General features: G+C 50.3%; 1 protein-coding gene across 1 annotated transcript; it reads left to right on the forward strand.

Annotated features, from left to right (window-relative positions):
• The first annotated feature begins 8 nt into the window (after window positions 1-8).
• On the forward strand, window positions 9-17,490 carry LOC101941531 (zinc finger protein RFP-like). The gene is made up of 7 exons (XM_065563245.1): window positions 9-3,017; window positions 5,252-5,347; window positions 8,148-8,375; window positions 9,222-9,244; window positions 10,651-10,760; window positions 12,420-12,494; window positions 15,300-17,490. Exons 1-7 carry the CDS (start codon window positions 2,610-2,612, stop codon window positions 15,806-15,808), a joined length of 1,449 nt encoding a protein of 482 aa, XP_065419317.1. The 5' UTR covers window positions 9-2,609; the 3' UTR covers window positions 15,809-17,490.
• The last annotated feature ends 510 nt before the right edge of the window (window positions 17,491-18,000 follow it).

The raw sequence follows: 18,000 nt of genomic DNA on the forward strand, positions 1-18,000 counted from the left end.
TTTTGTTCGGCATTATGAACATTTCAGAGTGACGAACAACCTCCGTTCCCGAGGGCTTTGGAACTCTGAGGTTCTACTGGAGAGAAATAAGCCAAGGAACCCTCAGAATTAACGGGTGCGGTGGTTGCTTTTTACTGACACGCCCATTGCCACGAGGGTGGGCCACTCCAGTGAAAGGGAATGGCAATGAAAAGAACTTTCTCACCTCTTTTTAGAAATGCCCACGCGTCTACTGGGCAATATTCAAGTGTCTTCATGTGGTTCCTTCGGGATCTAAGTGTCCAGTGATGGAGGCACGTCCGTCACTACATCTGGCTGGAGAGCTCAGCTCAGTGCACGAACACTTCTTGAAACGCCTCCTGGACTTAAACAAGGTTCAGGAGCAGAGGCGCCGATTTTCTGAGTTCCCAGGGGGTGCTCGACCCCCACTCTGCCTCAGGCCCTTCCCCCACTCCACCCCTTCCCCCAAGCCCCCACCTGCCCTGCCTCTTCCTGCCCCTGCTCCACTCCAGGCCCTGCCCCCACTCCACCCCTTCCCCCAAACCCCACCCACTCCACTTCTTCCTGCCCCTGCTCCACCCCAGGCCCCGCCCCCACTCCACCCCTTCACCCAAGCCCCCACCCTACCCTGCCTCTCCCTCCCCCCGCTCCTCTCCCTCCCCCCCCCAGGGCCTCCTGCATGCCAGTGAACAGCTGATAACTAGCAGAAAGGAGGCGCTGGAGGGAGGGGGAGGAGCTAATTGGCACTGCTGCCAATGGGTGCCGAGCACCCCTATTTTTTTTCTGTGAGTACTCCAGCCCCAGAGCACACATGGAGTCGGTGCCTATGTTCAGGGACCTCAAGGGAAGCTGTCAGTCCGGCCTTCGGAGGTGGCGCTTCCTGAGGTGTTTATCTCATAGCAGCGTCTGTGACAACCCAGGCAGCCCTACCATGGCTGCCAGCTAGTGGTGTGACCGTGTCGGCCGTTCCACCGACTTGGGTTCTAAATCTGTCCCTGCAGAACTTCTTTGCCCTAATTATCCATGAATGAAAAGCCTTTGGCTGACACAAGCCCTGGAGTCCCACAAAGCACTTGTATTATCTTCCTTATTTGGGGAGAAGAGATGGGGTGGGGGTGGGGCCTTGGGGGAGGATGGAGTGGGAGCGGGGCCTTGGGTGGGAGGGGCGGCACAGGGGCCGGGGTCATGGTTTGGGCACCAGTACCCCCCGCCCACTTTTAGGGAGCTTAAGCCGCTTCTGTCCCTCACGGGAAAGGTCCATAGACAAAACAATCACAACAACCTGCAGACAAACAGACGAAACGTCAGAGCACCGACTTCCTGCTCTGCTTTGTCTCCTGTATCCCCTTCCCCCACCCATCGTCTGACTGGTCAACCTAAACCAAAGGGCTCTCAGGGTGTGGATGGTCTAAAAACTCCAACCATCCCCGTCTCCTCCCACTGAGGGCAGGTCTACGCTTAAAACGCTGCCGCGGTGCCACTGTAGCGCTTCAGTGAAGACGCTACCGTTGCTGATGGGAAGACTTCTCCACCTTTCCAGAGAGGCGGTAGCTATGGAATTCTCCTGTCGACACCGTGCTCTCTACACTGGGGGCTAGGTTGGTTTACCTGTGTCACTCGGGGGTGGATTTTTCACATCCTCTGAGCGATGTCGTTATATGGACTGAATTCCCTAGTGCAGACCAGGCCTCCGTTTCTGATTTTTTTTTTTGATTGCTTGTTGCTCTGGTAGCACAGTTTGCCTTGCCTTTAATGGTCTGCCATGGTCGATCTACGTCTCTGTCTGCAGCATCCACTCCTTTCCCCCCTCCAGGAAATCATGGGAATGTTAATGAATACGGAGGAAGGAGTTTTGCTTTGACCCAGGTCCTGAAATGTATTTAGTCTCCTAACTTCCAATGGAGGCCAAATACCTGAGGATCTGGGCTTTTATTACAAGTTTGTCTGGCCTGCAGCACAACAGGACTCTGAGCCTGACTGGGGCAGGTCTAGGAGCTACAGGAATATCAATAAATAACATAAATGCAATTTGGGTGGCGCAAAGGTGGGAGATCAGCAGGGGATAAAGACGGACAGGGACAGCGCTTCCCTTCTTGGTAATCATAGAATCATAGAACTGGAAGGGACCTTGAGAGGTCATCTAGTCCAGTCCCCTGCCCTCACAGCAGGACTAAGTATTATCTAGACCATCCCTGACAGGTGTTTGTCTAACCTGCTCTTAAAAAGCTCCAGTGAGATTAGGTGAAATCTAACTCCTAACCACCAATAATTTTTCTTACTGTGTCTGGATTTAAATAAATGATTACATTACATTCATTTATTGACATTTGGGGGCCGGATTTCACCGTTCTGCCCTTCAGTAGCAGAGAGATGCATTCTCTTAATTGCGGTTTCAAAGAGGTTTTTTTTAACCTGGGAATTAAGTAGCGTTGTTCCCTGCATGGGGAGGGTCACATTGCTCTCCAGGGCCTCAGGGGCTGAAACTAGATGGGGCTCATTCCAGCCCAGCAAATGAGCCGGCTTCAGGAGAAGAAATGCTGTCAGGATGCACTCAAAGGGAAGTGATGTGAAACTAACCTGCTGTCACACTTGTCCTCACGGAGAGAGCCATGGCTACTGTGGAAAAACTCCAAGAGGAAGCTTCTTGTTCCATCTGTTTGGAGTATTTCCAAGACCCGGTGTCTATACACTGCGGGCACAACTTCTGCCGAGCCTGCATCACTCAGTGCTGGGCCGAACTGGCTACAAACTTCTCCTGCCCGCAGTGCAGACAGACCGCCCAGCAGAGAAACTTCAGGCTCAACAGGGAGCTGGCGAACATGGTGGAGCTAGTGAAACAGCTGAAGTTGCCTCCAACAAAAGAGCCAGAGGCGGAGCGAGTGTGCGAGAAACACAGGGAGCCTCTGAAACTCTTCTGTGAGGAGGAACAACAATTAATCTGTTTGGTCTGCAGAGAGTCCTGGGCGCACGGAGCTCACGCTGTGGTTCCCATAGAGGAGGCTGCCCAGAAGTACAAGGTAGGGAATCTCTCTCTCTCCAGAGTCTCTATTTATGCCTCTTTTATGTTTTTGGTTGGTTGCCTTTTCAATATCAAAATGGCAGGAGTTCAGTAAAGCCTAGTGTAATTTGGGCCCTTCGCTGGGCAATTTCTAGACTAAACGTTTGGGTTTCTTTCCAGTTTAACTTGAACTCCTCGTTTCCTGCGTTACTGATAGTCGATTTCTGCTTTGAGCAGGGGGTTGGACTAGATGACCTCTTGAGGTCCCTTCCAACCCTGACATTCTATGATTCTATGCTCACAACAGAGTTCTTGCATGGAATTTTGGCCCAGAGCTTCAGAGGTCTTTAGATTTCTGGATTCCATTGAAATCACTGGAAATTGAGAGCCTAGGTATCTTTGAGGAGAAAAGCCTGAGCCACAAAATTTTTGACCTGTGCTCCTCATAACTGGTTTTTTTTCTAGTGGAACCTGAGCGCCTAACGTCTCATTCATTCAATTTGCTAACAGGTGTTCCTGCAAGGGGTTGTGCTGTTAAGTTACTGATCTGTGCACCTAACATTTATGAAAATGCTGTATAGTCTGGGAATTAGACCTAAATGAATGTGCCCTTTTGCATCAAAGGTCGCAGTCTTCCAAACACTAATTAGGGCTTGTCCATTACATGGAGAAATTCCTGATCAACCCTTATTTTGGAGCAAGAGTGCCCTTGCTCCTGTAAAGTGGATTAAGCTGAATAGGAATACGTCACTGTTGTTTTGGAGTAAAAGTGTCCACACATGTACTGTGCTTTAAATTCACACCTGCAATGACTGGCAAGTCCTTATGCACATGCTTAAATTTATATTACCATGTCAATGAGGCTACTCAGAGTAGTACGTTAAGCATGTGTGTGTCGCAGGATCAGGGCTATTTCACCCTGAAATTACATTCCTCGGGCACTGAACCTGTTGTGACTAAAACTGACTGGAGTAATATATTACTCCTTGCTCTATGCCACATATTTCACTCCCAATAAGGTAATATATTTCTCCAATTCTTGTTCGCTGAGTATCCAGTTTAACACTGACTCCTAATGCCCTGGCTTTTTAATGGATGTATTTTGCTAACAACTGCAATGTTCTTGTAAAGACTTTTTACCCTTATGTTACTGATCTATGCTTTCAATCTTAAGGAATATTTTTTGTTTGAAAATAGGATTTGAGTTATTTTGTCTTTTTGTCATCTAATAATTCTGTCCAACACCATATCCTTGAGGGCCTGGACACATGGATCTGGATTCACAAAGCTATGTAGGGCAGGTCTACACTAGCGCTTACTTCAATATAACTTAAGTCGCTTGGGGGTGTGGAGTCGCCTGCTCTCCTGCTGATATAGCTACTGCGGCTCCAGGAGTGGAGTCACAGGTGCTGTCTTTTTTTTCCCTAGTGGGTGCTCCACCCCTGCTCCACTCCACCCCTCCTGCCCTGCCCTGCCCCCTCCCTCACGGCCCCTCCCTCTTGCCCCTGGCCCCCCAAACAGCTGGTCAACATTGGTACAGCTGTGCTGCTCTAGGATTCTAGCATAGATAAGCCCTTTAGTGCTGGTCTACACTGAGGAGGGGAGGTGTCGATGTAAGATACGCAACTTCAGCTACAGGAATAGCATAGCTGAAGTCACGTATCTTAGATCGATTTACCTCCCGTCCTCATGGCGTGGGATTGACGTCCGCGGCTCCCCCATCGACTCCGCTACCGCCGCTCGCCCTGATGGAGTTCCGGAATCGACGGGAGTGTGTTCGGGGATCGATATATTGCGTCTAGACGAGATGCGATATATCGATCCCCGATAGATCGATTGCTACCCGCTGATCCGGTGGGTAGTCTGGAAGATGTTGCAAGTCCCTTTCTGAAGCTGGTCTATTTGAAATAAAGTTGACTAAGGTCCTTTTATTCTTCTTTTGTGTCATTAATTTCATACCCAACAAAGCAATAACCCACTCCTTGCTCCCCAGACCGCCTGACTGCTAAGCTCTTGGTTTGTGTAGATTATACAGACCAGCATTACTGACTGGGGGGGGGGGGGGACCCAGTGAATTATGGGAGGCAGACTTGGCCCCATCCATCCATGGAATTTACATGCAAGTGACATTAAGAAAGTTCTCCCCATGAGGTAGAGTAGCTGGTAAAGAGTTTATTTAAATGAAATCTGAATTGGATTCACTCCTCCCCCACCCAAAACAGAAATCCCACCAAACCCTTTTTCTCTTCTCAGGAGCAAGTCAAGGCTCGACTGCAGGCTCTGAGGGAAGAGAGAGAAAAACTCCTGGGATTTAAACTGACTGGTGAGAGGAGGAGCTGGGAGTATCTGGTAGGTGCCCAAAGCAGAGATGGGTATTTCTGCCTCTGAGTGAGTATCGCTGGCCTTGTGTAGACTAGAATTTAAATATGGGCTAGTAGATGTTGGGGTTAGTCTATACTGAAAACACCACCGTGGCACAGCTGTAGTGCTTCAGTGTGGACACAACTTACGCTGAAAGGAGGGGCTCTCCCATTGGCGTAGGTAATCCACCTCCCCGAGAGGTCGACGGAAGAATTCTTCCTAGTGCTGGCTACATGGGTACTTAGGCTGGCTGAACTATGCTGCTCAGGGCTGTGAATTTTTCACACCCCTGACCGTTGTGGTTATGCTGATATAACTTTTAAGTGGAACCCAAGCTTAAGAGCCTGGGATGTGAATAGCAACAGAGGGTCCTGTGGCACCTTTAAGACTAACAGAAGTATTGGGAGCATAAGCTTTCGTGGGTAAGAACCTCACTTCTTCAGATGGGTTCTTACCCACGAAAGCTTATGCTCCCAATACTTCTGTTAGTCTTAAAGGTGCCACAGGACCCTCTGTTGCTTTTTACAGATTCAGACTAACACGGCTACCCCTCTGATACTGGGATGTGAATGTTTGTGACCCTCTGAGACAATAAATGTGTGTTTGTCAGGGTGTTTCTCGCTCTACGGCTTCCGTGTGGGGACAGTATTTGGGTTTTGTTGTGACCACATGCTCCTGAGTGTGATGCATGTGTGATTAAATTTCCACATGCCGAGGCAACACATAGGGGGGTCATGTGCCCCCCCAGATTTGCTGCACAATTTGTACTGAGCATGCTCCCATGGACTGAGCATGCTCAGTAACACTGCTGAAGCCGGCTGCCCTCACTCTGTCCCCCCCCCCCCCCCTCCCCAGTGGCAGGCATGGATTGTCGCTGTCCACGGGAGTGCCTATAGGAAGTTTCTGGATGTCTCTCTCATGTGTGTCCATGAACATTTGTCTCTGCAGTTTGTATTTGTTTTTTAAATGACCGATGTGCTGATATCATGATTTTTCTCATTGGATTTTTTTGTTGGTGTCATGCTTTTAATTTCCCGCACCTCCCTTTGCCCAGGAGTCGCTGCCAGTGCAGTGTGTGTGTGTGAGAGAGAGAGAGAGAGGGGCCAGGTCTACACTGACATGTTAGTTTGACCCAGCTATGTCATTCAAGGATGTAAAAAATCCACCCCCCCGAAAGACGTAGTTAAGCTGGCCTACCCTGATGTAGACAGTGCTAAGTTGATAGAAGAATTCTTCCATCAACCTAGTGACTGCTTCTCAGGGAGGTGGATTTAGCACAGCAATGGGAGAACCAGTGCCAGATTACCGCATGGAAAAATCTCCCCCTGCCACAGCCCCAGGGCGGGAGGAGCTCTCTCTCCCCACCACAACCTCCGTGCAGAGCTTCTCCAGTCTCGGTGCTGCAATAGGGGGGAGGAGCAAGCCGGGGGGGGGGGGTGAGGCTGTGGTGGAAGGGGTGGAATGGGGGTGGGACTGAGGGCAGAACAGGGGCATGGCCACGGGGGAAGGGGCAGAACAAGGGAGGGGCCGTGGGTGGAACGAGGGCAGGGCCACAGGGGAAGGGGCGGAACAGGGTGGGGTCATGGGCGGGGTTGCAGGTGGAAGGGGCGGAACGGGGGTGGAACTGAAGGTGGAAGGGGTGGGGTAGGGCCACAGTTTTGGCATTGGGGCCCCCTCACTTGCTCCGGCCCAGGGCCCCAGGAGACCTTGATCTGCCTCTGGGGAGACCCCCTCCTGTTGCTGCAGTGAGTGTCTACACTGACGCACTAGCACGACGCAGCTGCAGCGCTGCCACTGTAGCGGTTTCAGTGTAGACACAGCCAGAGAGGGAGAGAATGTTAAGCTGAGTCCTGCCTCCTGCTGCCCTTTCTGCTGCTAGACGAATCTGGAGTTCACTAAGCCAGTGATATGAGAACATCCTAATCATGCAACACTGTAGCCAAAATGTGCTCCTTGGATGCATAACCATGGGACTCTTGAGTAGGGGTAGAGAGGTTATTTTACCTCTGTATTTGGTCCTGGTGAAACCGCTGCTGGAATCCCATGTCCAGTTCTGGTGTCCTCAGTTCAGAAAGGATGTTGATAAACTGGAGAGGGTTCAGAGAAGAGCTATGAGATTGATCAGTGGAATAGAAAACATGCCTTCTAGTAATAGATGCAAAGAGCTCCATCTATTTAACTTAACATAAAGAAGGCTTCAGAAGTGACTGGATCACGGTGTGTAAGTACCTAATTGGGAAACAAATGTTTGATAATGAGCTCTTTGAAACTAGAGGACAAAAATATACCACCATCCTCTGGCTGGAAGTTGAAGCTAGACAAATTCAGACTGGAAATAAGACATATATTTCTAACAGAGCGGGTAATTAACCACTGGAATATTACCAAGGGTCATGGCGGATTCTCAATCACTGACAATTTTTCCATCAAGATTGGATTTTTTTTTAAAAAATAGATTTGCTCTAATTAAAGAGAAAATGTTTTGGAAAATCCTATGGCCTGTGTTACACAGGTCAGACTAGATGATCACAATGGTCTCTTCTGGCCTTGGAATCTATGAATCCATGCTAAAGATTGCACACTATTAACATAAATTAGGACTGACTAAGGAAGCTTTAGGAAGATCTCTCTCTCATCCATAGGGAGTTTGTCTCAAAAAAAGTCTTGAAATGACTTTTTGGGGTAGTGAGAAATTTCCCTTTGGCAGACACATGGCTGTATGAAATACCCCTGATCTCTCTGCAGGGTCTTTACCTGCCCATTCCCCATTTCTATCTGTCTGTTACAGGAAAAGATCAAAAAGGAGAGGCAGAGAATTGGGTTTGAATTTCAGCAGCTCCGCCAGTTTCTGGAGGAACAAGAGCGCCTCCTGCTGGCCCGGCTGGAAGAGTTGGACAGGATTATGAAGTGGCAAAAGGAAACGGTCACCAGATTTCCCATGGAGATTTCCCATCTTAATAGCCTGATCAGTGAGCTGGAGGGGAAGTGCCAGCAGCCAACGAGTGATTTCCTGCAGGTGAATTTCCTTTTTGTGGAGATAGGCTCCAGCAGTGGGCAGCTGCAGGAGCCTTTCCCCGTTGCCAGAGCCTTTCCCCACTTCTGTTAGAGACACCCCAGTTGCCTCTGCACAGTATCCTGAACTATTTTCACAGGGGATGATGCATAAAATTGGGGATGATGCACAGGGGATGATGCCAAAATTACCCCCAACATTTTCTCTGATGTGGAATATTCCTGGTATGTAGCCTGCTCTCCCAGTTCTCTGTGAGACGCTGCCTACGGCTGCCCTGTGCATGCAGAATGCGTCAGAGCCCTGTGGCAACTTTGCTTGCCAGAGCTCTGCACCCAGCTAGTGCCCTAGGGAAGTTCAAATCCAAATGAGCCCATAAATATTTAACTTATTGTTTGTATTGCAGTAGCCTCCAGAGGCCCCAATGTGCCAGGCACAGAGAGAGGCTGCAGCAGAGCCCGCAAATGAACCCCATAATCCAGCCTCCAAAGTAGGAGGCTAAACATTTTGCTAAGGCAACATAACACGCGCCAACCCCAGGAATTTGCTGTGGAGATGGCGGTGGAGATTGGAGTGGGAAATGTTAATCTTCCTGATTAGCATTTGCCTTTTGAAAACACCCTGGATTGTTTCTCTGTGCCCAATAGAACGTGCCGCCTATCCCCAGGGGAAGATTTAGGGGCCATTTTGGAAAATCCAACTCCGTGATCTAAATGCTTTAATAAATATGTAGAAGTAGGTTGTGACTTTAACCTATGGAACTTGATGGGTGAAAGCTCATTTCCCGCAGGCGGGATCTTTGGCATTTCACATGTGCAATCAACTTCCTTTCTCTCTTTCTCTCCCTTCTAGGACATCAGGATCACCTTGAGCAGGTACATGGCTCCGTCTCACTCTCCCTCGCCTTTCATTCTCTTGTCATGTTAAAACCCCGGGGCACAGCAGCAAGGGGTAGGGGGCACAATCACAATTCTCCCAGTGTTAAGTTTAATTAAGTGGTTTTAAATAGCTTCCACCCAGTGATTACTTTGTAATGAAACAAGTGCCGTGGCTCAGGCAATTAGAAGCCATATTTTTTACTTTCATAACTGATGCGTCAAGCCCAGAGGTGCCGGGGCTATGAACTGCCAGGCCTAGAGGTGCCGGGGCTATGAACTGCCAAGCCCAGAGGTACCGAGACTGTGAACTGCCAAGCCCAGAGGTGCCGGGACTGTGAACTGCCAATCCCAGAGGTGCCGGGACTGTGAACTGCCAGGCCTAGAGGTGCCAAAGCTATGAACTGCCAGGCCTAGAGATGCCGGGGCTATGAACTGCCAACCTAAAGGTGCCGGGGCTAGGAACTACCAAGCCTAGAGGTGCTGGCACTAAGCCCTGGCAAGCCTTGGCACAAATTAAGCAATGCTTCTACCTCTAAGGGACTGGCTGTGTCAGGATGCTGGGGATGGAATAAGAGGCCTTTCATCTCAGCACCTCTACAGGCAAGATAGGTAGGGGGACACCTCCCCGATTTGAGGATTGCACTGCAGCATAGGCAGGAGATGCCTACTGGGAGGTAACAGTGCCCGTGCCCAGAGGCAGAAACATGGCATTTTTAGAACCCATGGCATTTTTAGAACATAAGAGTGGCCACACGGGGTCAGACCAATGCCCCATCTAGCCCAGTATCCTGTCTCCCGACAGTGTCCAATGCCAGGTGCCCCAGAGGGAATGAACAGAACAGGCAATCATCAAGTGATCCACCCCCTGTCGCCCATTCCCAGCTTCTGGCAAACAGAGGCTAGGGACCCCATCCCAGTCAGCCAGACTAATAGCCATTGATGGATCTATCCTCCATGAATGTATCTAGTTCTTTTTCGAACCCTGTTATAGTCTTGGCCTTCACAACATCTTCCGGCAAAGAGTTCCACAGGTTGACTGTGGGTTGTGGCTAAAAGGTAGGTGTTGAGTGAGCTTAGGCACCTACAGGGTTAGGTGGCAGATAAAGGGGGTTGCAATGCCACCTAAATCTGGGACTCAGGTGCCTAAATCCCTTTGTGGATCTGGGCCTAATAGTCTCTGTAGCCTAAGGATGGATCATAACTGTGGGGGAAGCATGCACAGCTAATGCCTCGGTGTCACCTTCTGTGAGGGTAGGACACACAGAGGAATCCATTCTCCAGGGACCCCAGTACAGCAGCATTGACTAGCATGAGCTTCATATTAAAAGGCAATTAAGTAATGCATAATAAGGAGTAATTAATGTAATTAATACAATTCACTTCAGAGAGTTTTCTCTCTCCAGGTGCGAGATGTTCCAGCAGCCCACAGGGATTTCTCTTGAGCTGGAAAAGAGACTCAGTGATTTCTCTCAAAAAACTATTGCCTTAAAGGAGACCCTGAGGAAATTCAAAGGTACCAAGAGGGGAGGCAGGCAGAGAATCGAGATGTGTCTCTGTAACTGTAAGAGGGGGCGGGCTCTGGCCACTTAGCAGCCAATGTAAAACCCAGCAAAAGTACAGTAGAGGACCATTGGACGGGCAGTGGGAACTGTCCAGGGCTAAAGAAGTTTCGAACGAGGATTCAGAAATGAAATAACATGAATATGGTTCAATGTTATATTTACTTGTTTCTCCTACATCATGAGAAATTTAGGATCCAGGTGAAGGGAGCAGTGCCAGATCCAAAAGGGGCTGAATCCTGTGTATGAATAGGGCCTTACCAAATTCATGGTCCATTTTGGTCAATTACACAGTCATGGGATTTTAAAAATCATAAATTTCATTATTTCAGCTATTTAAATCTGAAATTTCACAGTCTTGTAATTGCAGGGGTCCTGACTCAAAAAGGAGTTGTGGGGGAGGTCACAAGGTTATTGTAGGGGCGGTTGCAGTACTGCTACCCTTACTTCTGTGCTGCTGCTGGTAGCGGCGCTGCCTTCAGAGCTGGGCAGCTGGAGAGCGGTGGCTGCTGGCTGGGAATCTAGCTCTGAAAGTAGCACCACCGCCAGCAGCGGCGCAGACGTAAGGATGGCACAGTATGGTATTGCCACCCTTGTTTCTGCGCTGCTGCCTTCAGAGCTGGGTCCTCAGTCAGCAGCCGCCACTCTCCAGCCGCCCAGCTCTGAAGGCAGCAATGCAGAAGTAAGGGTGGCAATACCGCAACCCCCCTAAAATAAACCTTGCGACCCCCCTGCAACTCCCTTTTGGGTCAAGACCCACAATTTGAGAAACCATTAAATCTATATAGTATAGGGCAAAAGCACACAAAAGACCTGATTTCACAGGGGGAGAAAGAGCTCCAGTAAACAATGGTTTAATAACAGAGAAAAAGAGGGAACAGATCAAGGAGATAGAGCTGGGGGCTGGGAGTCAGGAGACCTGGGTTTTGTTCTAGCTCCTCCACCGATTTGGTGAGCGACCCTGGAAAAATCAATTCGGTTCTCTGTGCCTCAGTTTCCCCATCTCCAAAATCACGACGTTCTATTCCTCCAGCACAGCCACCCCCTTGCACTTTGTGCATAGGAAGTCCCTTCTGGCTTCCGGCAGGAAAGAAAACATGGCGCATCCGTGGTAGGTCACCGCCGCTGTTCTAGTGCTGGCCATCTTGAAATCTGCACAGAGAAGGAAAGCTTCTCGCGTGCCCTCTCTTGGCTCTCTGCCAAGCTCTCCCGTTACTTAGCCTAGCAAATGAGGATTTACACCAAGTCTCCCGGCTTAGGTTAGCCCAGCCCCTCACCATTAGGGAGCAACAAGTGGGCTGATCAAAGCTCAATGGGTCAGGCCAACAGACAATGAGAACTGCAGTCTGTGCTGGGTTCTCTGATGTTCAGTCTAGGAATGTATTGGTGTTCTGAGATCCTTCAAGGAAACAAGTGATATAGTCACATAAAAATGCTCCTGGGATATTCTTGATTTGGTTTAAGGTACATCTGGTTTGACTAAACAAGTTTTTTCTCTCCATATCTCTGCCCCTTTCCCTCTCTCTGTTTCCCTTCCCTCATTAAGCGGGCTTGTTTAATTCAGATTGGAAAGCTGGGCATAAAGTTGACTGCATGACATCTCTCCTCTCTAGACACTCTGGCTCTGGGACTAGAGACCGGTGCAGGGAGATCTCTAGCGTGGGGTGTGGACACCATAGGAAGAAAGGGTGAGTTTTTACAGGGATATTTCCTAGTTTGCATTTGTAGCTCTGGCTTGAATGGCAGAAGAGCCTCTGAGATCAAACAAAACAGCCTCCTGCCAACAGAGAGAGAGAGAGAGAGGGCAACAGGAAAGGGGAGGGGGACTTAAACATCCTACAATATTAACCCCTTAACTGCTGTTCCCACATGACAAGTGCGGCATGGGAGTGAGACAGGGCCGGCAGTGCAATCCCCTGACTGAATGGGACTCAGTGCTGTTGGCTTGAACCTCCCCCAGTGTTCCCCCCGGGGCACTTGCTTCCCTCCCTCAATCACCTGAATCTCCCATTTTCTCTTCCCACTGGGCTGCGGGGTCTCCATTTATGGTCCTCCCTTCACCCTGGCTCTTTAGGACCTCTCCACTGTTGCCTGACCCTTTGGAAGGTTAATCATGTTTGGATTGGTGGCCAATTGATCGGAGTCTTCCCCCAGAATCAGACCTAACACTACAGAGATTGATATCTTGTGGGGAGTCTCAAGTTGGATGACAAGGACTCATACCCGGGCGGCAAAGTAAAACCTTAGATACCTTTATGAAAATAAAGGAGAAAGCTAGAAAAGACTCGAGCCAAATAACAAGGTAGAGATCATACAGGACTGGGGTTATCTGTGGTATCACTCGATGCATAAGCTCCTAGAATTTCATACTCATAGCCTGGGTTGAGGACCTGGTGGTAAGAGACAACAGGACCAGCCCCATCTCTGGCATCTATAGGCTAACACAGCGGTTCTCAAACTTTAGCAACCCAAGGACCCCCATTTTGATTTAAAAAATTTTGAGGACCCCCCAAACCTCCCCTCCCCCCTAGGCCCCGCACCACTCCACTCCTTCCGCCAAGGCCTCTCCCCCTCCCCATCTCTTTCTGCCCCCGCCCCACCCCTGCCCCTCCTCTTTCCCACCTCCTCCCCCGAGCGTGCCCCATCCCTGCTCCTCCCCCTCCCTCCCAGCGCCTCCTGCATGCTGCTGAACACTGTTCCCTGGTGTGCAGGAGGCACTGGGAGGGACGGGGAGGAGTTGATCAGCTGGGCCCCTGGAGTACCCTCGCAGACCCCCAGTTTGAGAAATGCTGGGTTAACATGTAACAGCCATTTCAGCCCATGATCATACCATCACCCCTTGCTCCAGCGGATTCGCGATTATTTCTTCTGATGTTCCTTGCGGTAGCACTGACTGGAACATTGTAACTCATACCATTGAGCAAGCTCTCCTTAGTTCCCAATATCTAAAGGTAACCGCTAGGCCATTAATCTATGCCAAGGGTTACCACCTGCTTAACCACGCTTATGCTAATTTATGCTTCAGCTAATCCTGCAGCGGTTCTCAAACTGGGGGCTGGAATCCCAAAGTGGATTTTAATGGGGTCACCAGGGCTGGCTTCGACTTGCTGGGATCCAGGGCCAAAGCCAAAGCCCAAGCCCAAGCCCCACCACCTGGGGCTGAAGCCAAAGCCCGAGGGCTTCAGCCCTGGGTCGTGGGGCTCAGGGTTACAGACCCCCTGCCTGGGCTGAAGCCCTTGGGCTTTGGCCCCTCTGCCTGGGGCAGGAGTGCTTGGGTGGGCTCAGGCTTCGGTCCCCCTCCTGATGTCATATAATATTTTTTGTTGTCAGAACAGGGTAGCGGTGCAATGAAATTTGAGAACTCCTGATTAACAGTACACAGGCCTGTAGGTTTCTCACATTATAGCTGAATATAATGAAAGCAGCTAAATATAGTGAAGGCAAGTGTCACGGAGTGGGGGGGAGTCAGGGCCCCGCACCCCCCACTTCCTGCGATTCACAGTGACTCTCAGCCATCCAGTAAAAGAGAAGGTTTATTAGACAACAGGAATACAGTCCAAAACAGAGCTTGTGGGTACAGAAAACAGGACCCCTCAGTCGGGTCCATCTTGGGGGGCTAGGAAGCCCAGACCCCGGTGCTGGGCCTCCCTCTGTTTCCCCAGCCAGCTCCAAACTGAAACCCCCTCCAGCCCCTCCTCTGGCCTTTGTCTCTTTCCCGAGCCAGGAGGCCACCTGATCTCTTTGTTCTCCAACACCTTCAGTTGGCACCTTGCAGGGGAGGGGCCCAGGCCATCAGTTGCCAGGAGATGGGATATCGGCCATTCTCTGTGCAGACAGCATCACACTGGCCCTCCAGGGCTCTGCAACAATCACACACCCTTATCCTTATCCCACCACCTAGATACTTAAGAAAGGCATAGGGGAAACTGAGGCATTCACACAATATTCAGAGAAAACATTAAGAACATTCCCACTTGGTCACAGCCAGACAGTGAATATCGGCAAGCTTGCCCTATGGGCTACACCACTGGCTGCCTCCTCCTCCTCCTGTCTGCCACGTGGGCTGGGAGGCAGCTCTCCATCGGTTGGCGTCCCCTAGTTCTCTTCCATTCCGCAGTGGGCTGGGTGCTCTTCCCCAGGGGTTCCCCCTCCCCCCGCACTGCACAGAAGTTTGAGCTGTGATCTGGGCTGCTTCCTCCTTGCTAGCTGGGGACGGGGCGTCTCTCCCTAACAGGACAGCTGGTGGCTCCCAGGATCTGTCCCTGCTGCTGGCAGTGGGGCAGCCCCCACAGGGAGACGCAGCAGGGGAAGAGGCAGAGAGAAGCAGTCACAGCAGCAGATATAGCAGCACCCCTAGAGCCTGGGAGAGGACAGAGAGGCAGAAAATCAGGGAGCGACCCAGGTGGGACGGGGCTGCTGGGGAGTGCGAGAAAAGGTCCCCTCCTTCGACAGGGCCGAGCTCTGCCCCTAACGCTCTGATTCTCTCTCCCCAGCGAATGTGACTCTGGATCCAGACACGGCTCATCCCCAGCTTGTCCTATCTGCGGATGGGAAAGGCGTGAGACGGGGACACGAGCAGCAGGATCTGCCCGACAATCCCGAGCGATTCGATTCCGTTCTCTCCGTGCTGGGCCGTGACGGGTTCGCCTCGGGCAGACACTACTGGGAGGTGGAGGTGGGCGTTGGGGGAATCTGGTCGGTGGGGGTGGCCAGGGAGTCTGTAAGGAGGAAGGGACGGATGAGCAATTACCCTGAGCAGGAGATCTGGGCTGTGGGTCACTGGGGTGGTCAGTACCGGGCTTACACCGCCTGTGAGACCATCCTACCCCTGCCTACGATCCCCAGGAGAATCCGGGTGGCTCTGGACTATGAAGGGGGGCGGGTGGCATTTTTTGATGTTGACAACAAGTTCCTGATCTTCATTTTCCCACCGGCCTCTTTCACTGGGGAGAGACTCTTCCCTTTCTTTTTGGCGGGATCCACACTCCGGCTGTGTCCCTGAGATAGGGGTGAAGGGGAATGGTCCCATATGATCATAGGTGCTGACTCCACAGGTGCTCCGGGGATGGAGCGCCCCTGGAAAAAAAAATAGTGGGGGCTCAGCACCCATCAGCCACAGCTGTTCAGCGGCATGGCCGATCAGCTGTTTGGCAATGCCCCTGATTAGCTAATTGGGGGGCTCTGCTAAGCAGCTGATGGCGGTCCCAACGAACAGCTGTTTGGTGGCTTGGAGAGGGGTTTGGGGGAGGGCAGAAACCAGTGAGTGGTGGGCAGGCGGGGGCTTTGGGGAGTGGGCTGAGCAGGGGTGGGAAGAGGCAGAGCGAGGATGGGACTTGGGGGAAGGGGCAGAGTGGGGGCGGGGCCTCAGGGCAGAAACACCCCCGGGGAAAAATAAAAGTTGGAGCCTATTCATGTGACAACCATAAAATAGGTTTCTCTAACTTCTGACGTCATGACACTGAGGCTAGAGCATATTTCTGGCCAGACAAAATGGCAGAGAGATGGACGTGAAGGCGAAGCAAATGACATTTGTCTGTCAATTCTTTATGATTCTGGAGGCCCAGGGATTTTGCAAGATCAGGGAATAAGAAATGCTGCCCGTAGTCACCTGTGATTCTGCAGCCTCTAGGGGAAATTTTGCAGCAACGTCAGAGACAATTTTAAAGGACGTTTTTAAATAGATTTAAATGGTGCAGTTAGTGTAGCAAGATATTTGATTGTGTTTATTTTACACTATTCCCAGGTGATCAGTTTCCAATATCCCAACATCTTTGTGCTGAGAATGCGTAGCTACAGGAGAGATTCTTTTAAGGGGGAGCTGGAGGTTTTAGTTTCTGGATGGGGGACATTTGGGGATTTTGGCGCAGGACCTTAAAGGTGTATAGGAGTCTATTTCAATGGGAGTTACACACCTAAATACGTTTGAGGATCTGGGCCATTGGCACCTGGGGTGGGATGAGAGGCTGTTTGGTATTGAGGGATCGGTGTGTGGCTGGAGGTTTTGGTGAAAACAATCAGCAGTGAAAGAATTGACAATGCCCAGTGTAGTAGGAAGAGAACCTAAGATATAAGCCCTTGTATCAGAGGCCAGGTATGAGGCCTGAGCTAAAGTAGTGGGCAAGCTTTGCTGATATAAAGCAAAGTTAGCAAAAGTCAGGCTGTGAGCAAACGTCAGGCTCCGCCTGCTTGCAAGCTCACAGAATCTGGCAAGGACAGAGCTAACATTGCAGAAACACAGATTCCTAAGAAGTGCTAGGCACAGAGTACTCACCCAAACACATTCCAGAAGAGTGGTACCAGAACATCCCTATATCAAAGATGGTACCAAAACATTCCCCAAGGATAACAAGAACACACTGACCCCTCCTAAAAGATAAGGTCAGGATGACAGTGTAATAAATAAAGATGTTTTAATCAAACCAATATGTACAAGGAAATGGGTAATAACTAGCTATGTCACGGGGCAGTAACTAACTATGTCAGAGGGGCAGTAGATAATTTGTTTGTATCAGGGTATAAAGGTGTATCTCTGAGAGAGTCCAGCCGAGGGGGTAACGGAAAATCCCGCCATTCCCTGAACTGTGTCCATTGTCCATTGTCACGGGCATACGTGTCTTTGTAAAGTCTGCCAGGTGCCATTACCGTGCTTTGTCGACAATAAACCTGGCCTGGTTCATCCCTTAATGGATCTTGTGGTCATTGGGCGGTTCGCTTGAGGTCCGCTGTGCCGGCTGTCTGCGCAGAGCTGGAGCAGCACACAGGGAGTACACACACATGCAGCCAACATCTAGCCACACCCATCTTTATGTCTGAGTTAAAAACCCACTGAACTCAATGGGGGAATCTGTATTTCTCAGAGCAATTGGAGGTGGGGGGAGGTAGGGAAGGGAGAAGAGAAGACCAAAGAAGAGGGAACCTGAAGAGAAGGGAGAAAACGAATCATTTCCAAGTTTGAAGTTTTAGTTTTTTTTAAGGAAATGGGTTTGACCTTTTCAGGATTCACAAAATTGATTGTGTTAAAGTGTCTCAATAGCTCAAAAAGGCTCATTTGGCGGGGAGGGGAGTTATGGATTTGTTTGCTGTTTTTCTGTTGGGTGAAAGAATTAACAATACCATCATTAGGTTTCAGAGTACCCCATTGATATCGGTGGTACAGGCCACATTTCTCCGAGCAATGGGATTATGGTTGGGGAC

This window comes from Chrysemys picta, chromosome 12 (genome assembly GCF_011386835.1).
Source record: "Chrysemys picta bellii isolate R12L10 chromosome 12, ASM1138683v2, whole genome shotgun sequence".
NCBI lineage: Eukaryota > Metazoa > Chordata > Testudines > Emydidae > Chrysemys > Chrysemys picta.